The following is a 19307-nucleotide window of genomic DNA, read 5'->3' on the forward strand; positions in this document are numbered from 1 at the left end:
CAGAGAGCCCCGCTTCCTTGCTATGTGTCAGAGACAAATCTAAGTTTTTAACATATATTATTAACTTCAACCGCCACCAGCAGTTTCCCTTAACACTGGAATTCATTGGGTGGCAGCTTGGGGCCAAAGAAAGAACAGCGGACAGAGTCTGAAGGCATGACCCGTAGTCCTAAATCCACCACTACCTAATCCTGTATCCCCAGGTGGGTTTCTTCCTTCTCTGAGCTTCAGTATTCTCATCTGTAAAACAAAGACAATACTGGCTTAAAAGAAGGGCGGGAGAAGGAATGGAGAAATAAAGTGAAGACATGCTCCTAGAATACCTAAAAAATTACCTGTAATCACTACCTGGATGAACTCTTAACAATGCAAACAGTGGCAAAGCAGTTCAACAATTTACAAGGCTTTTTTCAGATCCTTCAGTCATGAATTCTTATATCCAACAATCCTGAGACTTTACAGTTAAGTCCATGTTATAGACCAGAAAACTGAGGTTCATAAGAACTTTGTCCACAATGTATGAGGTGAGGAGAAATCTGAATTTGAGCTACATGGTCTAGTTCCTAACCCACCCCCTCCAATAAAGCAAGTGAAATGGCCCTGAATACAAAACTTAGAATAAGGCACTCTCTCAGGATCAGAACTGGCACTCTTGGCTGCTTTCTCTGGCAAGTGGCAGGACTTTTAGGAAAAAGTCCCTGCTCCTGATGCCCCTAGCTTTCTCTCACTACCTAGGATTCCTGAGATATCTAACCTCTATGATCACCTACCTAAATGTCTCAAACCTGTTTTCTGGGAAAGAACTGACCTGGCATTGAAAAGCATCTGTATGGGTGGGGGTGACCTCAGCATAATTTTGACCAACCTGACCCCATGATGTTGCCTTCCCCTGGCCCCTCTTCGGCCTTTCTTTTAGTTACTACTCTGATAGGAGTCAGGCCCAGTTGTTGGTGGGAACCAAGGCCAGCTTAGGGGGTAAGGGAGATATAGCTTCATAGGTGAAGAACAAGTACATCTGCAAAGCATTTTCTCAACTCTTAGCCTAGCTGAGCCTTACCAGCATCTGGGGGCAATAGTGGCTATATCACTTCTACACCAAACAAGATCTAGGCAGAGTAGTAACTAGAACTTTTGATCTCAGTCCAAAGCTGAGAAACTGGTATGAGGCTGTCACAGTCAACACCAACTGGGGCTCTGAGGACACTGCTCCAGAACAGACCTGCCACACTCTGGCCACCGATCTCACTGTCCCCTTCTTCTGGACTCAGTCTAGGACCTCCTCCTTCCAGTTTCAGCCTTTGTTATCAAGGGCCAGAAAGGCCTCCCCAGGACACCCTGACCTGATTTCTAGATAGAGAAACTCTAAAAATAGCTGACCCTCATTAGTGGGGCCAGATGGCCCAAGCTGCTATGCCTAGGGGCAGGGCTGTGGTCATTAAAGATATGGCTGTTCTTTCTACACACCACTGATGAAGGAGAGTCTGGGCCTCTGCCCTACTTCACGCAACCTATTGCATTATGCATCCTACTACTTCACCTCCCACCCTCCCACCCACAATTTAGATATACTTGCTCAGGTCCAAGTTGTTACTTCATTCCAAGAAAACAAACTTTAATATTCAGTTCCTTTAGGTTTTCTAGGACATTACTTCACAATCATATATTTTCACAATGGTTTGTAAGTGGATTGGGGGATGGAGGGGCAGGCTCAAGCTTTCTACATTAATTGGTATCAATTTATCTTCTCCATTTTTCTTCATCTGCCTGTTAACTCAACATCTGAGGGCTCGGTTCTTAAGTTTCACTTGCTATGCGGAGCCTGCTATAACATGTGCCACCTTCAGTATCCATTTTATTCCTGAGTTCACTGCTCTCTTGAGGCCTGATTTCAAAGATAAAGGGGAATCCAGAGCAAACTGACAGAGGGCCACCAGATGGGGCTAGTGCCCTGTCATGCCCACTTGGAAGACTGGAACAGCAGGCCAGCCCTAGGGGTAAGATGTATTCTTCATCAGTCTGTCCCATAGGGGTGTGTGGGTATGTGATTGTGTCCCATAGGTGTGTTCAAATATGTCTCATGGAGAGAGGGTTGTCTGTCCAAGTAAGTTCTTAGGAGTGTGTATCAGAGACAAAAGTGTGTGTCCTGAGTGTAGGTGCATATCTGACTGTGTATCTCTGTGCCCTAGATTTATGTGTCCTATTTGCACATGCCCTACAGGTGTTCAGTTGTTTTATATGCATCCATGTGTGTCCATACAAATTTGCATAAGCGTGCCTTGTATGTGTCTCTGTGTGTACCCTGCCTGTGCCAAGTATGTAGAAGTGTGAGTGTGCCCCATGGTTAACTGAATGTGTGTGTTTCAAATATGTTAATGTGAAAATGAATACCACACGTGTCCCATGTGTGCTCCAAATATACTCCACATATGTCTGAGTGTAAGTGTGCATCACAAGTGACGTATATAGTGTGTATAAATGTACAGGTATTGGTGGAAGACATGGATAGACAGCAAGGCTGAACCAATTTTCTTCTCTCATAATTTGTTTCTAACAACTTTCCTCCAAGACACCTGGGTCAATCTGCTCCTAAGCAGGTCAAAGAACCTAGGTTTAAATTTAATCTCTGTCACTTCCTGAATGTGGTAGCTATAGATGCTTCCCCAAAGGCTTAGCCACCACTCTATTCATCCAAGGGGCTTCACAACTATGAAGCCCAGCAGCCAAGAACTAAACAGAGAGACAGGACAAGAATCGTGGACTAACTCTGAGACTTTTGGTAAGTCTTTGCCTCTCCCTGGGCCTCAATTTCCCCAGAAGTACCATGAAGGAATAGGCTCAATGATCTTAAAGGTTCTTTCTCATTCTCATCCAGTGACTTTCTCAGTTTAAGCACCATGGACTTACTCTGGTCCCTCATACCACCACCATTACCCCACTACCACCACCACCACAAAAAGACAGAACACAGCTATGCGCATGTGGATTAGCACCTACAGATGTCTCATCCTAGCTAAGCTCCCCCTAGCCCTGGCAAGCTACTGGTTGCCCTCCTAAATCTGTCATTCCATATTCATTTTCTCAGTGGCCCAAGCCACTTTGAATAAAAGGGATAAAGTTCAAAAGGTATACAATATTCACCAAAGCAGGCAAAATGAGATAGGATTTATCCAAAGCATTCTTCCCCATCCTTTGGGATGACTGCAGAAACTAGTGATGGTAAAGAGCCAGCTTTTAGGCTCAAGGCCTAGTCTTTAAGAACAAGACCAGATAAATCTAAAAAGAGAAAACCTCCAAACAGAGCACGAAGAGTCACAGAATCTAGGGCCACTCTTCTGCATTTGGCAAGGCCTCTTATGCATCCCAGGATGATATGATATCTGGGTGGACTTATCGTAATTCAAATAGATGTAATATTAGTGGTTCAGTGCCAACCTAGCCAGAGTTATCTAGTGGCATCTGCCTAGTTTTCTCTGCTATCTTGACTAACTTTTATAATAAGACCTAGGTAGAAGCAAAGTGCAGAAGGCATCCTTAAAACAAACTCCTTGGTGAAGGCCACTTGGTATGGGTGGGCTGATAACAGCTATCTCTATATACTATGCTATTCCTAGCACACAACCGCTTTTAAGAGAAAGCACTGATCTAATTCAATCAAAGCAATTCTCTAAGTATTATCCCTTGAGCCATAAAACTAGGGAGAATCATCCTGGCCTTGCTCACTCCATAGGATTCTGGGGCAAAGACCGATGTGACAGTAAGACTATACAATAGTCCTTATCTTCTCACCCTGCTCCAGGAGCAATGAGAATTTTCCAAACAAAATGATACAGATAAAAGTGAAGTGTGTATTTGTTCTAGGTAGGACATTTGTTAAGAGTCTGCTATTTCTATCACAACTCTTAATCGTATCGTGAAACCCCAATAATGTTCATCACAAATCTTAGCCAAGGACCCGGGGGCCAAAAATTGGTTTTTAATTGCTAAGTGCCTAGCTGGTTCTGGATTGATAAACTTGAGAAGGCACTAAATAAAAAATAATAATAATAACTTTGGCTTTCTTCCAATCTCCTCTTTTAGCTTCACAGGAGACATGGAGAGAGAAAGCTATTCATAGCAACATGTATGTAAATACATGGGGGATTTTGGGGGTAAATAAAAGAAAATGTATTATAAAAAACAAATCCCAGCTTCCCACCTAGAAAGGAAGACAGGGGCTAGGTCACAGAGTTTCTGCCTTTCCAAGGGAGGAAAGTAAAAGAGAGCCCTCTATGCTCCAATGATGAGAAATGAGGCACAAAGACAATGGGATTTGTTCAAAGTAATCCAGCAACTGAGTTCATATTTGCAGCCCTTCTTTATTCACGTGTATGTCTTCCATTAACAAAATCTTGACAGAAGGCCTACCAAGTGTCAGGCCCCTCCACTCAAGCATTCACCCAGAGATTTCTCCTTCAGAGAGTTCTCACAAATTATCAGCTCCAAGTAAGAGAAAGGAAAACCAGCTCAGAGAAGCTAAGTGACTTGCCCAAGGTCACAGGGCTAAAAATGACAAATTACTAGTTCAGTGACCCTTGCTTTCAATCACACCACACAGTTTTCCCTTGCCATCCCTGAAAGACAAGAGCAGCTTGCAAGTCTTATAGGTCCAAGAACTCAAATCCCAGCAACATAGTATGCTTCAGTACTACTCCAAGCATACTGTTTCCTTGGGAGAGTCCTTTGTCTGGACCTAATTCTCCGGCTTTTAACAATGGGGGAATCAGACTCAGGACAGCTGTAATACCCCTTTTCTAGAAGCTATAGCTGTCTGGAATGACCTTAAATGGCACTATAACTTCCAGAGCTTGAGCCCGTATCAAGTGCTGTATGACAAATCTTTGAGCTTTACTTTTCTCATCTGTAAAATGAAGATAATCCCTGTCCCATTCACTTTACAGGGCCAAAGAGAAGACCAAGTGAGACAATGTACAAAATCCAGTACAAAATGTAAGACAGTGTTCAAGAGGGAGAGTCAAGAATCAAGTGAGCATCCACTAGCTCCAGTCGCTTTTCTCTAAATCATGGTATCAGTCCCTGGCCTGTTAGGAATTGAGATGCATGGCAGGAGGTAAGTGGCAGGTGAACAAAGCTTCATCTGTATTTGCAGGGGCTCCCTAGCACCAGCATCACCACCTCAGCTCCACCTCAGATCATCAGGCATTAGATTCTCATAGGAGCACTGGTCCATGGTGCCAAAAAGGTTGGAGACTCTTATTCTAAATTCAAGTAGAGAAACTATACATGTTCTGTCCAATAAATCTTCCTGAGCCCTCCTGTGCAATTCAATCTGTAATCTCAAGAAAAGCACCTCAGCTGGTTGCCAGGTTCAGAGGAAATTAATAAACCCTGTCACTCCCTTTGAGCCCTAAGCGCAAAGCTGTTTTATCATTTTGCCTTTGTCCTGAGCCTCCCCATCATGCCAGGCCTCTCCAATGGACGCCTGGCTCCCCCATGCCTCTTTCCCAATGCCAAAGCACCCACTGGCCAGCCCTCCTGCCAACCAGCAGGGTTCACAGAGAAAGGAGGAAGGAATAGAGTGGGTGGAGGTGAGGCTGTGGGAGGTACAGCTAAAAGTAGCTGCTGCCTTTAAGCACCACACACTGAGGGGGTGGGGGGTGGGCTCTTAGCACATCCTTCCTGCAGCCAGATGGGCAAGGAGGTGCACGGTTTCTCTTCCCCTAATGAAGGCAGGCAGGCAGAGAAATCAGAGCCATTTCCAGAGCTGTCTATTGATGACTCTGGCCCCCGAGGGTGCACAGGTTTGCATCCAGGTCTTCCTCCTTAGGAGAAAAAATAGTCTGCAGAAGACTCTGTGCTCCCCCCACCCTTATCTCAATGCCTGTCACCCCAAAGGCTGCTGACAGATCTGCTCCCCTCCAGGAGGTTACACAATACTCTCATTCTCCCACCCAACCTCTGTGTCAGCTCGCTTTCTCCAACCAAACCTGAGAGCATTCAGGTCTCTAATCCAGCCAAGGGAGCATAGAGCCAGCATCCTATAGCAGAGGTAGCAGGTTATAGGGGGCATGGGCCTGATTTGAGGAGTCAGAATCCCAGGTCCATCACTGCAACCTTGGACAAGTCCCATTTCCTTTCAGTAACTTAGTTTTCTCATTTGTAAAAGAGGAAGAGAAGAGGCATACTGAAGGTCTCCAAAGTACTCTCTGTCTCTATGTGTTTCTCTGTGAATCCTGGCCACTTAAATGAAATGCTCCCTCCCCTATCCAATGCTGTCCTACCTTCCAAGCAGTCTGGCTGAGCTGAGCAGAGCCATCCTTACTCTCGTAATTCCAATTGCCCCTGTACTAAAGTTTGCATTGGCAAGATGGTTGCCTGAAACTCCAGACTCTACCCTCCACCTCTGTCTCAGGCCTATTTCAACTAGACCAGTTCTGCTTTTTCCTATTTCATATAGAAGCTTCTGGATCAAATTTCACTTGAGGATATGGTTCTTCTATTGAATCCACAGCTCATTTTAGTGACATGGAAACTGAGGTCTACTGGTGAAGAGCCTTGATCAAGTTTGGCAGCAAGGTAGGTACAGGGCCACAGCTTGTTCTCAGGAGTCCCAAGGCCATTTCCAGTGTTTTATTTTTCTCTTACTGAAGGTGTGCCTTCTATGTGTTGTCCCTCTGTCATGCATGCACAACTTTCCCTCTTCTCCGCCACCAACTTGACCTTGATGCTCAAAGACCAAATGCCCGATTCCTGTCAGGGGCTTGAAACCAGCACAGAAGAGTGATAAGGGCAAGAAAGAACTTACCTCAAACACATTCCTCCCTTAATCTTCCCCTCCCATCTAGGTTGCCCTTTGTTTCTTTCTTCAAACTTTCTTCCTGATTTCTGCTCTACGTCATAATCACATTCTGAATACAGAGTTGACCACGCAGGCTACACTAGAAGAACTGCAGGATGTGGTGTCAAGAGGCCTGGGTTTTAGGCTGAGAACTATATCCTGAAAGTATGACTTTGAGTAGGTTGTTTAATCTCTATGCCTCAGTTTCTTCAACTACTTCCAGTTTTGAGGAAGAAGCCAATGAAATAACTAGGGAATTTTATTTGTTGAAAGTTTTATTAATAGTAGTGATAGTACTGACTAAATGAATGGCTACTTAAAATACTGCAGGAAGGGTTTCTGGGCTGTCAAAGCAGACAGCCTCTTGACTCCTAGGCTTTCCCAGACCTATCAATCTGGTATTTTATCTATAAGAGGCAATTCGCAGTTATCCATGCAACATGTCCCTTAACAAATGCTAAATCCCAAAGTGGCATCCCCCTACCACTCAGCTCACTTTAGGGCTCCCTTCTCTGCTGGCAGCCAGTGTGTACTCAATGAATACAACCTATAGTTCAGTTGTTCTAGAAGAAACATAAGCCAAATATAATTAGGAAGGCAATTCTATTACCCCCACAATCACTCTATGAATTCCAAATCTGCTAAAAGGGATCTTTACATTACCTGCTGGCTTTGAACAATAATATTCTTAATCATTTTGATCATTAGCGTTAATCACAAAGGAAGCACAGATCATTAGAGCTCCAAGAAATTCTGGAAGCTATCTAATCCACCTAACTTTATTTTACAGATAAGGAAACAAAAATTTAGAGGAGAGAAGTAATTTGCCCAAAGGTACCAGCAAAAAAATCAGAATTTTCCCCACTATATAGCAAATGCATAGGAACTGACTTTTTTCTCTGAAAGGTTCAAATCATCTCACAGCTGATCATTTTAAATCCAAATAGGTCCCCAGACTACTTACTCTTCAGGGTTGAATCTTCCTTTTTAGAATGGGCCCAAGCCCCTAGAATGTGTCAAGGCCCCCACAATCCTAGAATAAAATTTCACCATCTGTGAAGCCTGCCTATTCACGTGTGCAATAAGCCATATTCAGGCTGAGCTGACATTTCCTTTGAACCTAGCAGTCATTCTCATCCCTGGCTGAGCATTCCTGTCACCTAGGGGAGCTTTTAAAAAATATTGATGCCAGGGTCTCACTATGACCAACTCAATCAGATCTCCCTCAGAGATTCTAGGAATTGTTGTTAGTCGTGTTAAATCTCCAGGTGATTCCAATGTGCAGCCAGGACTAAGAAACACTAGATTAATGGAAACAATTCTGCCAAGAGAAACAAGTGCAAAGAGTTTCCTCAACTTTTTGAAAACCAAATATATTGTTTTAAAGCTACATCTATACTGTCCTGCTTTTCCAAAGAGAGAAAAGTGGTACACAAAATCTACAGTTGTAGCACTGACCCTCAGGCAAATTCTGGACCCAGAAAGGAAACATACAGTTTGTGGGAGGCTGCAACAGGATTTATCAGGAATAAGATACCAAGTAGCTCAGACTCCTAATGGGATCACTGGCTTGGTAGATGATTGCTATGAACCTAGCATACATCTTGATGTCTACAAAAAATACAAGTCTATCATGCCACATTATCCTCATTACCACATTTGTAAGACAGATGATAGTAGAGCCCAATGGATTCTGCACTGATTGACCATTGATATATATATAGATATATATATAGATAGATATAGATATATAGATATAGATATAGATATATATATATCTATCTATCTATATATAGATATCTATATATAGATAGATAGATATATATATATCTATATCTATATCTATATATCTATATATAGATATATATAGATAGATAGATATATATATATCTATATCTATATCTATATATCTATATATCTATATCTATCTATATATATATCTATATATATAAAACGGGCTCCAACTCCAAGAGGGAGCTCTGGTGAGATGTTGGAGGAGCCACTATTAACCTCATCATATTGAACACTTATTTGAACCAATAACTTTAATAATATTTATTCAGTTTTCAAATGATGCAATGCTAGAAGAGTGTCAATCTGTTTCATGGCTTGAAGAAAAAAAATTAATTTCATGCCCCTCTCCCGACAAAATGCTACAATAGACCAACCAAAGACAATAAAGTTTCACTGATGTAATGATAGAACAGACTGGTAATTTGTTACATGATCTGAAGAAACATTTAAAAAAACCCATAAATATCTAGAATAATAGACCAACCAAACAAAATAAAATTGTAGGAGTTTGGTTCAAAACACCAATTTCACAAGAAAGTAGAAGACTGGACTAGACAGTGTTTAGTGTTTGAGCTTATAGCCCAAAGGGCTAATGCAGTGGCTTTTAACCCTGGCAGCACATTAGAATCACCTTGGGGAGCCCTAAATTAAAAAAAAAAGCTGTCGAGGACCTATATCCCATGTCAATTAAACTAAAATCTCTCAGGGTGAGGACCTGGTATGGGTGTTTAAAATCTCCTCAACTGATCTGAATGTTTAGTGAGGCTTAAGAACCAGTACAAGGCTGCATTATTAGATATTTCACAGACAGATCAAAGTCCCTTTGTACTTGACCCTGATCAGGTGGCACTTGGAGTAGCACGATCAGTTCTGGGCAGCACATTTTTAAAGAAATATAACGAAATAATAGTGCTTTGAAAGGAAGGACAATTGTATGAAAACTGTAGTTCCTTCAAAAACATTCTATATTTCAGCCTTCACCAATTCATACTGCTTTTCTCCTTGAAGATTTCAAATAGTGAGTCTTAATAAAACTAAAGGGAACTATGATGTATATTCAAGATAAAAAGGTAGCATTTCCTAAATAATTCTGTGTGAAATTGTTATACAAATGAAAGATATGAAAAAGCACTAAAAATATAAGTGAGTAGCTAGGGAAGCTAGCTAGTATGACTTCAGGGGAGAATCACATACTTCTGTCTCCACCTGACTCTATTCACTTTCACACTAGCTAGGAATGATCAACTCTGACTTCCCCTCTACTCTGGTTGAAAAGGAGACCCACTTCCATCCCACCAATCTCTCTGACCTTTACTTACTCATCTGTAAGACTGAGAATAACAATCATCCCTACCCACTTCACAAGGCTGATGTGATGCTTGAAACAAGGATGTGAAATTGCTTTGTAAATTCTATAGGCCCATGCACTGACAAGGGATTATTAGTATTGCTATTACTGGACTGTTTCCGAGTCTTCTCTCTCCTCTAGGCCCTTCCCCCTTCTAGTTTTTCCACTTTCTACTTTTGTGCCAGGGCAAACCACAACAAACTAAACACTTTTGAAAGGTAGACCCACCTAATGACAGGAGACACTTGGGGCGGATATCAGAAGAGCTAAGCTTTGATCAAGGATTCTTGGAAAGCAAGAAACTCAGTTGGCCTAGAACAAGTTGCAGATCTAGAAATAAGAGCTAGAGAGTCTAAGATTCTCCATCTCCATCCCACTTCTTAGGGCAAAGCCACTGGGGCTGGGTCCAGATGCTGCGTGAGAGGTCTTCTGAGGAGGCAGTTATTTCGGGACAATAGGTTCAATTCCCAATCACATCCCTGTCCAGAGCAAGCACTCCACAGGCCAAGGGGAACAGAGGCCAAGATAGCAGACAAAGGCTAGGAGGAGGACATGATTTGGCATCATCCCTGCAACTACCAGAGTGTACCCTCTGGTCACAGCCAAGCACTCCTCATCTGGGCTTCACTACCGGGAAGAAGAGTATCTCACCCACAGGTTCGCTGGGACCCCTCAGCTCCCTAGCCACTTAATCACACACACACAGAGAGACACTTAAGTGCATCAAAGAATCTGAGCCAGGGCCCAAACCTTGTTCACCAGTCCCACAATTAAACTGGAATTCCCAGTTGAAAACTACTCAGAGACCAACAACATAGAAACAAAATCTCCCAAATTTCACACTGCACCTGGGCTGGGCAGGCCTCCCTAAACCACAAACAAAATTAGGGCGAACTGCACAAGCTGATATTGCAGGTTCTGACAAATAGGAGCTGTCTCAATGGGGAAAAGCACTGCTTAGTTTGTTCCTACCACACTATCCCTTCGCTTTCTCCCTGCCTCAACCTAAAGTCGGGTTGAAAAAAATATTTTTCAGGGTCTGTAGACCTCCTTGTACTAAAGCTGAGCTGTGGAATGGCTCAGTTAATATTAAGAAGGCAGTGACTGAAGAGGAATTTTAACCCAGGAGCCTTCCAATAAACAGCCCCATGGCTGGGACAAGGCTAGGCTCTCTATGCCTTCTGTGGACATGTTTCCTAAGCATTTGCAGGCAATGAAGATCTTGCTTTTTCTTTGTCCTCTCCCTCAAAGCATCCCTCTGAGACTTGCTGGGCTCAAGCCCCCTTTCTCCAGAGGCCTTGGTGCCTGGACCTTTAAAGGGTGGGCCCTAGAGCTCAGCAGAAGCTGAGTTATGCATGGGTTGCTAGGACATTGTTTGAGGGCATTTTCTTGCATCCCCTAGTGGGTAGTTGGAAGCCAAAATTCCTGAGCTGGAATTTTACTCCTCTAAGTAGTAAAAGGTATCTCCTACCCAAAGGGGTCAGAGAGGGGAAAGAGGAATGAGGAACTTCGTTAGGAAAAGTTGGGACAAATCAGAGAGGAAAAGCCCTCTATGTTCTTTCTTATCTATCCACTTACAGAGAGGGGAGGAGGCTTTTTCAGACAACAATGGAAAGAGAGAAGGGGAGAAGATAAAGAGGCAGAAGAGGGAAGAAAAAAAATTGAAGAAGTCAAAATGCAGAGGATTCTACTCCTATTGCTGCATTTTTCATTTTCTCCCACTTTTCTTTTTTTTTTTTTATTTTGCATACCCTCACAAGTCTGAAGGAGAAATGCCAAACCTTTAGGATTCACACAAGTAAAAGTCACACTGCCAACTTTGGTTCTCTATTCCCCGAACTCCCTTTTAGCTGCTCTACGATGGCCTGCCATCTGACTAGCAACATTCTGTTATTTGCCTAGAAATTTAATCTGAAAAATGCTTACCCATTTTGCTAGCTAAATTACTGATGGAAGGGCTCATTCAAGCTACCCCTTTAGCCTGAGGGTTTATGGGGTAGGTGGGAGGACTGGTAGGGGGAATACCCATCCATCATAGCACCAGTCAAATCCTTACAGCCTCTAGCAAAAGGAGGCCATTCAGAACTGTGATATTCAATGCATGACCTTCTGTTTTTCTTCATTCCTAGCACAACCAACCCCCACCCACATTTAGGAGTATAGACCCACCCACCCTCACCCCCTACACAGAGAAGGGTGTGCACACACACCCACAAACATACTGTCACACAACCTACACACATACGTTCCCAAAGGCTTTCTGCCAAAGGCTTGCCAGGCACCCAGTCATGAAGGATGTGGTATTTCATGACACCACTTCGTCATAAACCTGGCTCAAAGACCAGCTTTAGAGAACCCTTCTCCCCTTAGGAGTTAAAAAAATCAAAAAACATTCCATTGTTGTAGTAGTTTTCTTCCCACAGAGATAGGTGAAAAATCTCTTAGGTAAAACTTAAGTTTCTCCAGATAGCAGCAACCAGATATTCCAGATATCCCTCCCACCTCTCATCACCCCATGATTAGCATTTCATTTTCCTTTTCACTTGTCTTTACAGTTTGTCCCCCTCTGATTTCAAGTGCCTATGGACAACCTAAATTACAAAATCCAAGAACTTGGAGGTCACCTATTCTAACTATCCCTAAATGCCAACGTTACAGAGAACCTCAAACTCACTGAGGAAGAAAAAAAAATGCCCAAGGTCAAACAGCCACTGAACAGAGAGAACCCAGGTCTTTAGTGCCCAGCCTAGAGTCTTTCCTCAGTCTTCAATGCTGTCTCAAAACAAAGTGCCCAGTCAAAATAAGCTTTTTTTTTTTTTTTTAGATAATACTGCTGGAGATAAGGATGGGTAGGGGGAGGTCTCAATAGATTCTCTTTGCAAAGAAACAAGTTCTAAGTTCAACCCAGGGGATCCCCACAAAGGGACCAAAGAGTAAATAAAAACCAATGGCAGCAAACGGCCCAGATCATGCTTACACCATGGTACCAATGGAATAAAAAATTAGCTTCTCACCCACACCAAGCTAACAAGAGCATACTTCAAAACTCAAAACCTCTTCTGACGCCATTAAATAATATTCTCTGGGTCCTGAGGTCAGGACAATTTCAAGAGCCCCCTTCATGGCCCCTCTCCCTTCATAACCAGTTCCAGAGAGATTGAACAGGATATGGAAGTTGACAGCACAATGACAGCAAATTTGCACATCACACATGAGCAGCCGCCCACATGGGTGTAGGGGGGACAAGTGTGTGGATGTGTATGAACCCTGATTCATTGCTACATGAGCCTGAAATGGAACTATTTCAAGTCAGGTAAGCAATGGAATGAGGAAGACCTGCCTATATCAGTGGGTGGGGAAAGGGAGAAAAACAAGTATTATGCACACTGGCGTCAGAGACACGCCGGCCACCCCACCCCCACCCCACCCCTTGCCAACAGGAGGCGGGAAAATATAAAAATAACAATAGCAATAATAACAGCAATCATCACCACTACCATCTGATACAGACATGCAAATATATGTCAAATTGGAATGTTGTTTCTAGTTCATGTTTTCTGAACTCTCATCCCATTCCATCCAGACTTATTGGGGTGGTGGTGGGGTGCTCAAAACTTTACTTAGCAAGATACATACTTTCATTTTGTTATGGGAATCTTTCAATTAGAGAGACTTCCGATCTTAAAGAACACACAAGTAAGCAAACAAAAACCACCACTTTCTCATTAGCACAAGCAAGTTCTATTTAAAATGTAGTTCAAGTACATCACTGCAAATGAGATTATCAAAAGAGGCATATTCAAATACTATTATTCCCATGGTGGGTAAAGAGCTGGCTTTTGTTGATTTTTTTGGAGGACACAGAGAAAATCTCCAAACTCAAATCCAGGGGTAGTCTAAAGGAAAATAAATCCAATACGAACTCATCAATGTCTTCTATTGCCAATTCATAAAGACCAGAAAATGCTTTTATGTTCCATTACATGATTACAAAGAAATTGGCATTCAATGTTTTAAGAAATGTTTTAAAGGTGGCTTCTTCCCAAATTGGAAACTGTGAACTCTGGACAGCAAATCGAGATTCAAGATAATCACCAACTGCCAGCTCAATGTATGTACCTCACCATATCACTTCTCAAATTCTTCCTTCTCGTTAGACCAAAGAATCATTTCCCCTAAATTCATTCCTTCTATCCATTTTTTCCCTCTAAACATCCAGTGCAAGACTGTCTTTCCTAAGATGCCAAAAATCCATCACGCTCTTCCCACAAGCCCCCTGCCCCCAAACAAACCCAAATGCACTCCTGATGGCACGAACGACATTTTGACTAAAATTCTCTGATGGAATTTAAAGGTAGTTTTCAAGAAAATGAGTTGACAAGACACCACAAACAGCAAAGCCACTGTTTAAGGACACAGAATTTGCTCTGTGAACATCGCATAAATGGCGAATGCACACACACATGCACACTTAAATAGAAAGCATTTATCAACAATTTTACTCAGGCAATAAGCAACTATACTCACAATCATACTTAAAAGACAAGACATAACAAAAGATTTAGGGAGAGATAATATACCAACGTCATACATATCACAGCGAGGCCATGTTGAAGCTCAAAACGCTTTCCCCCCTAAGAAAGCTTGCTCTTTCTCTCCCTCTCTTTCCCTGTCTCTCTCTTGATTTTTTTTTTCTCGGTGGTTTTCTGGATGAAATCAAAGCGAGAGTTAGTAACAGCTCAGGTGGCTGGACTCCATTCAACGCGTTCCCAGGAAAAACATGAGTATGACATTGACAAGCAGGAGAACTACAATCACGGCAAAAACGACTACGGTTTGCACATCCAGGGTCATGGTGCAATGCAGAACACTGTAGTGTTCCAGATGGGGGGCCGGCAGATTGGGAGATGTCAGTCTCTGTTCTGTCAGACTGTCCATACAGCCACCATGCTAGAAAGGGGAGGAGGAAGTCGGGTGGTTAGGGAAGGGCTGGGTTTTGGCGCCCGAGTTTGGTATGGGGGGGGAGGGGGAATGGGGACAGGGGAGCTTGCTTTCCCCCTTCTCAGGATTGAGCTGATCTTTCTTCCCTAGCTGAGAAATCTTAGCTTGCGCTGAAGTCGGCAGAGTCCAGCATTATCTCTCGGGCGCCACGGAAAAGGCAAAATCCTGGCTTTCAAAGGGAAAGGCGGGAGGAACCAATTCGAGGTTCTCCAGCGCCTGCTCAGTTTGTCTGTCCCGGCGTGCGTCCGTCTGCCTGCCTGGCTACCGGTCAGTTCCTGTCTCCGCTACTCCCTCTACTTCGCTCTCTAGCTCGCTTCGCGGGGCTTCCAGCTGTCAGCTACTCGGACCAACCCTGCCTTGCTGGTTCTCTCCCTCTCCTCTCCCCACCCCCCATCCCGTAGGCTGCGTTTTTATTCACCGAGCGACAGCAGGCGCCTGCGTGAGGCGCAGCCTCAGCCTCTGACAGACCCGCCGGCCAATAGCAGGTGCCGCAGCGGCGCGTTTCCTCGCAGGAGGGCGGGACTTGTTCTGGCGTGCTAGAAGAAGCAGCCAATTAGAGGGCCCAAGGCTTCCTAAGCTGGCTCTCTCCATTCTGACTAGCGGGAGCCACCAGCTGCTTATTCCATTCCGGCGTGGAAGGTAGAAAACTTTTGTTAAAATGGGTCAAAACTCTGGAGGGCCTGAAGAGGGGAAAACTGGAGGAAAAGGACTGGAAGATCAGAGGACGGAGGACAAAAAAAAAAGGAGGGAAGAGAGGAAAAGGAGAGAGTGAAAGAGAACGAGGAGGGAAATCAAGGTAAGACCATTGGAAGCCGGGGATGGGGGGAGAAGGAAAGATGGGAAGGAGAGAGACAAGTGTTAAAATGAAGAGCACGGTGGGGGACAGGAAGGGAAAAAGGATGAGGAGGACGAAAAAGAATGGAATAAAAGGGATATGTACATGAGGAAAAGGTATGCCTTGGCACCCACTTTAGATCCTGGGCCAAAAGTGCCTTTGGCTACTGTGTGTTTACAGGCAACTCACAATTAGCTATATATATTCAACAAACTGGTACTGTGGACAGAACCACAAGGATGCACTACAAATTATTCACAATCCAATTCTATTTGGCTTTCTCTGATATCCTTGTATTGCAAGTCAGATTTCCCTTCTTACCTATGGTTAAACTACTACAGCTTGCAATTTCCTAGCATGCGGGATACTATGAAAGACAAGCTTCCACAAAACTTGTAATTTGCTTGTAATCACTGCCCTGCTCTGTGTTTGTGACCCTGTCTGGAGCTAAAGAAAAGGTCGTGGTCTAGAGATCAGAATTTTTAGATTTACTCTCAGTACTACTTGGAGCTTGTTATATGACTTATGGGAAATGCCTTTTCCCTCTCTGACCTCCATCTCTCTTCTGTCACATGAGGTATTAGCCCTATCTGAAAATTCTTTGAAACCTCTGAATTCTCACCTCAGAAAAGTACATATAATTTCAGCAGCCTCCTGGGCCCTCAAAAACTCAGTCCTCCTTTATACAGAAGATACGTAACGTAAGGGCCCTTCTTACTCTTACATTCCGAGACAGTAAACGTGAACATAGATATTGGTGGAGAGGGAGAAGAAACTGGATTAGCCAGGGATAAAAACAAATTAAGTTCTGGAACTCCTACCATACTACAGATTCTAAGAGGAATGAGAATTGCTTTCTATTCTTTAGAAATCCATCTTAACTAGATGACTGGAAATTCTGAATGAATGCAGGCCATAAACAAAATGGTCCCTGGCCCTACAAGATGGAATGAAACCCAAGAAAGTACCCACTTTAAAAGTTTTGGCTCATAAACCACCTGTGAATGATTCCTGCCCAAACACAAACAAAAAACCCTGAATCAAGTTTCCAGATCCAATTAATAGAAATGCACAGAGGATAGAAAAACATGTTAAATGGCAATATGGGAACACAGACTATAAAAAAGTACAGAACCAACAACCCTGATTTTTAGCAAGTAGGAAGAAAAAAGGGAAATTGACTCAGATGAAACTTGTGCATGTGCATGCATGTGTGCACACACACATATTTGTGACATTTATGAGACAACTAGAAATTTGAACAAACCAAATATCTGATTACATTAAAAATTACTATTAATAGTTCAGATGTGATAATGTGGCAAAGTTTAACAAAATGGAAATTGGTGTAAATTTTTGTGACTTTAGATTTGGCAATGGTTTCTTAGATATGACATGAAAAACACAAGCGACAATAAATAAATTGGATTTCATCGATGTTAAAAACTATTGTACGTCAGAGGACAATATCAAGACTATGAAAAGAGACCCAACAGAATGGAAGAAAATATTTGGAAATTATATATCTGATAAGAGACTTGTATCTAGAATGTATTAAGAATTCTTACCACTTAATTATAAAAAGAAAATAACCGAATTAAATTGACAAAGGAGCTGAATAATATTTCTCCAAAGAAATGGTAAGCAAGCACATAAAAAATGCTCAACATATTAGCCATCAGGAAAATGCAAATCAAATGCAGAAAAATACAAATGCAAATGCAGGATATTTACTACTGTGTTATTAGTAATGAAATACCACTTTACACCCACTTGGATGGCTATAATAAAAAAGCTAGATAATAACAAGTGTTGGGGAGGATGTGAAAAAAATAGAGCCTTCATAACACTGTTGGTAGGAATGTAAAATGATGAAGCTACTTTGGAAAATGTCTGGAAGTTCCTTAAAAAACAAAACAGAGTTACCATTTCATCTAACAAGTCCACTCCTAGGTATATACCTAAAAGGAAATGAAATCATGTCCATGCAAAAAATTGTACACAAATGATCATAAAAGCATTATTCACAATAGCCAAAAGATAGAAACAAATCAAATGTCCATCAACTGATGAATGGATAAATAAAATGTGGTATATCTGTACAATGGAATTTTATTCAGCCATAAAAAAGAATGGAGTACTGTTACATGCTACAACATAAGGGAACTTTGAAAATATTATGTTAAGTGAAAGAAGCAAGATATAAAAGGCTTTTATTTTATTTTTTATTTTCATTTTTATTACTGTGACATTGGTTAACAAAATCCAATAAGTTTCAGGCGTGCACTTCAACAGTAAGGCATATATATATATCGCATTGTGTGTTCACTGCCCATAGTAAGATTTCTTTCTGTTACCACATATTTGACCCATTTTACCACATCTAACTCCTCCCTCCCTTATTGCCCCTCCTCTCTACCTTCTGGTAACCACTAGTCTATTGTCCATGTCCATGAGTTTCCACTTATTTGTCCTATTCCTTTGTTGCTTTAAGGTTTACATCCAACGTATAAGTGATATGTGGTTTTCAACTTTTTCTGTCTGGCTTATTTCACTTAGCATGGCAGTATTTCATCTCTTCTTATGGCGGATATTCCATTGTATATATGTGCCACCGCTTCTTTATCCAATCATCTACTGTACCACACTTTGGTTGCTTCCATGTCCTGGTCACCATGAATAATGCTGCTATGAACATCGGTATGCAAATAACTTTTCACATATGAGTTTTCAAGACTTTGGCAGAGGGATTGCTGGATCATATGGTAGACCAATTCTTAGTTTTTTGAGGAACCTCCATACTGTTTTCCATAGTGGCTTTACCAATTTGCAGTGCCACCAGCAGTGTATGAGGGTTCCTTTATTTCTGCATCCTCTTCAACAATTGTTATTACTTGTCCTGGTTATAACTATTCTAACAGGTGTGAAATGGTATCTCATTGTGTTTTTGATTTACATTTCCCTCATAGCTAGTGAAGTTGAACATCTTTTCATATGTTTGTTGGCCATTTGTATGTCTTCTTGGGAGAAGTGTCTGTTCAGGTCCTCTGCCCATTTTTGAATTGGATTGTTTGTTTTTTTGTTGTTATTGAGTTGTATGAGTTCTTTGTATATTTTGGATATTAGGCTTTTATTAGAGGCATTGCTTGCAAATATATTTTCCCATTCAGATGGTTGTCTCTTTACCTTGTTGATGGTCCCATTTGCTGTGCAGAAGGTTTTTAGTTTGATGTAGTACCATTCATTATTTTTTGCTTTTAATTCCCTTGCTTTTGAGGTCAAATTCATAAAATCCTCTTTAAGTTCAAGGTCCTATGTTTTCTTTTATGCATTTTAATGTTTCAGGTCCTTAATCCACTTTGAGTTCATTTTGGTGTGTGGTGATAGACAACAGTCTAGTTTCATCCTTTTGCCAGTTTCTTTCCAGTTTTTCCAGCACCGTTTATTGAAAAGGCTTTCCTTTCTCCACTGTATGTTTTTGGCTCTTTTGTCAA

At 42.1% G+C, this 19307-nt stretch overlaps 1 protein-coding gene across 6 annotated transcripts in view; it reads right to left on the bottom strand.

The window, feature by feature from the left end:
• The window catches only part of ARHGEF9 (Cdc42 guanine nucleotide exchange factor 9), a 153017-nt gene extending 137583 nt beyond the window's left edge, over positions 1 to 15434 (bottom strand). For 2 of the 6 annotated variants that reach the window (XM_039850536.1, XM_039850512.1), the window contains exon 1: positions 14569 to 15358. Coding sequence is in view for 3 of the 6 variants with exons in the window: in XM_039850528.1 (XP_039706462.1) it covers positions 14562 to 14570 (9 nt within the window). In the remaining 3 variants the exon portion in view is untranslated. Of the gene's footprint in view, positions 1 to 14557; positions 15359 to 15396 lie in introns of those variants that run through there. The other 4 variants (XM_039850528.1, XM_039850502.1, XM_039850520.1 and 1 more) reach the window with 3 other exon arrangements.
• Between the last annotated feature and the right edge of the window lie 3873 nt (positions 15435 to 19307).

Source organism: Pteropus medius, unplaced genomic scaffold (genome assembly GCF_902729225.1).
Source record: "Pteropus medius unplaced genomic scaffold, Ma_sr-lr_union100, whole genome shotgun sequence".
In the NCBI taxonomy this organism is placed as follows: domain Eukaryota; kingdom Metazoa; phylum Chordata; class Mammalia; order Chiroptera; family Pteropodidae; genus Pteropus; species Pteropus medius.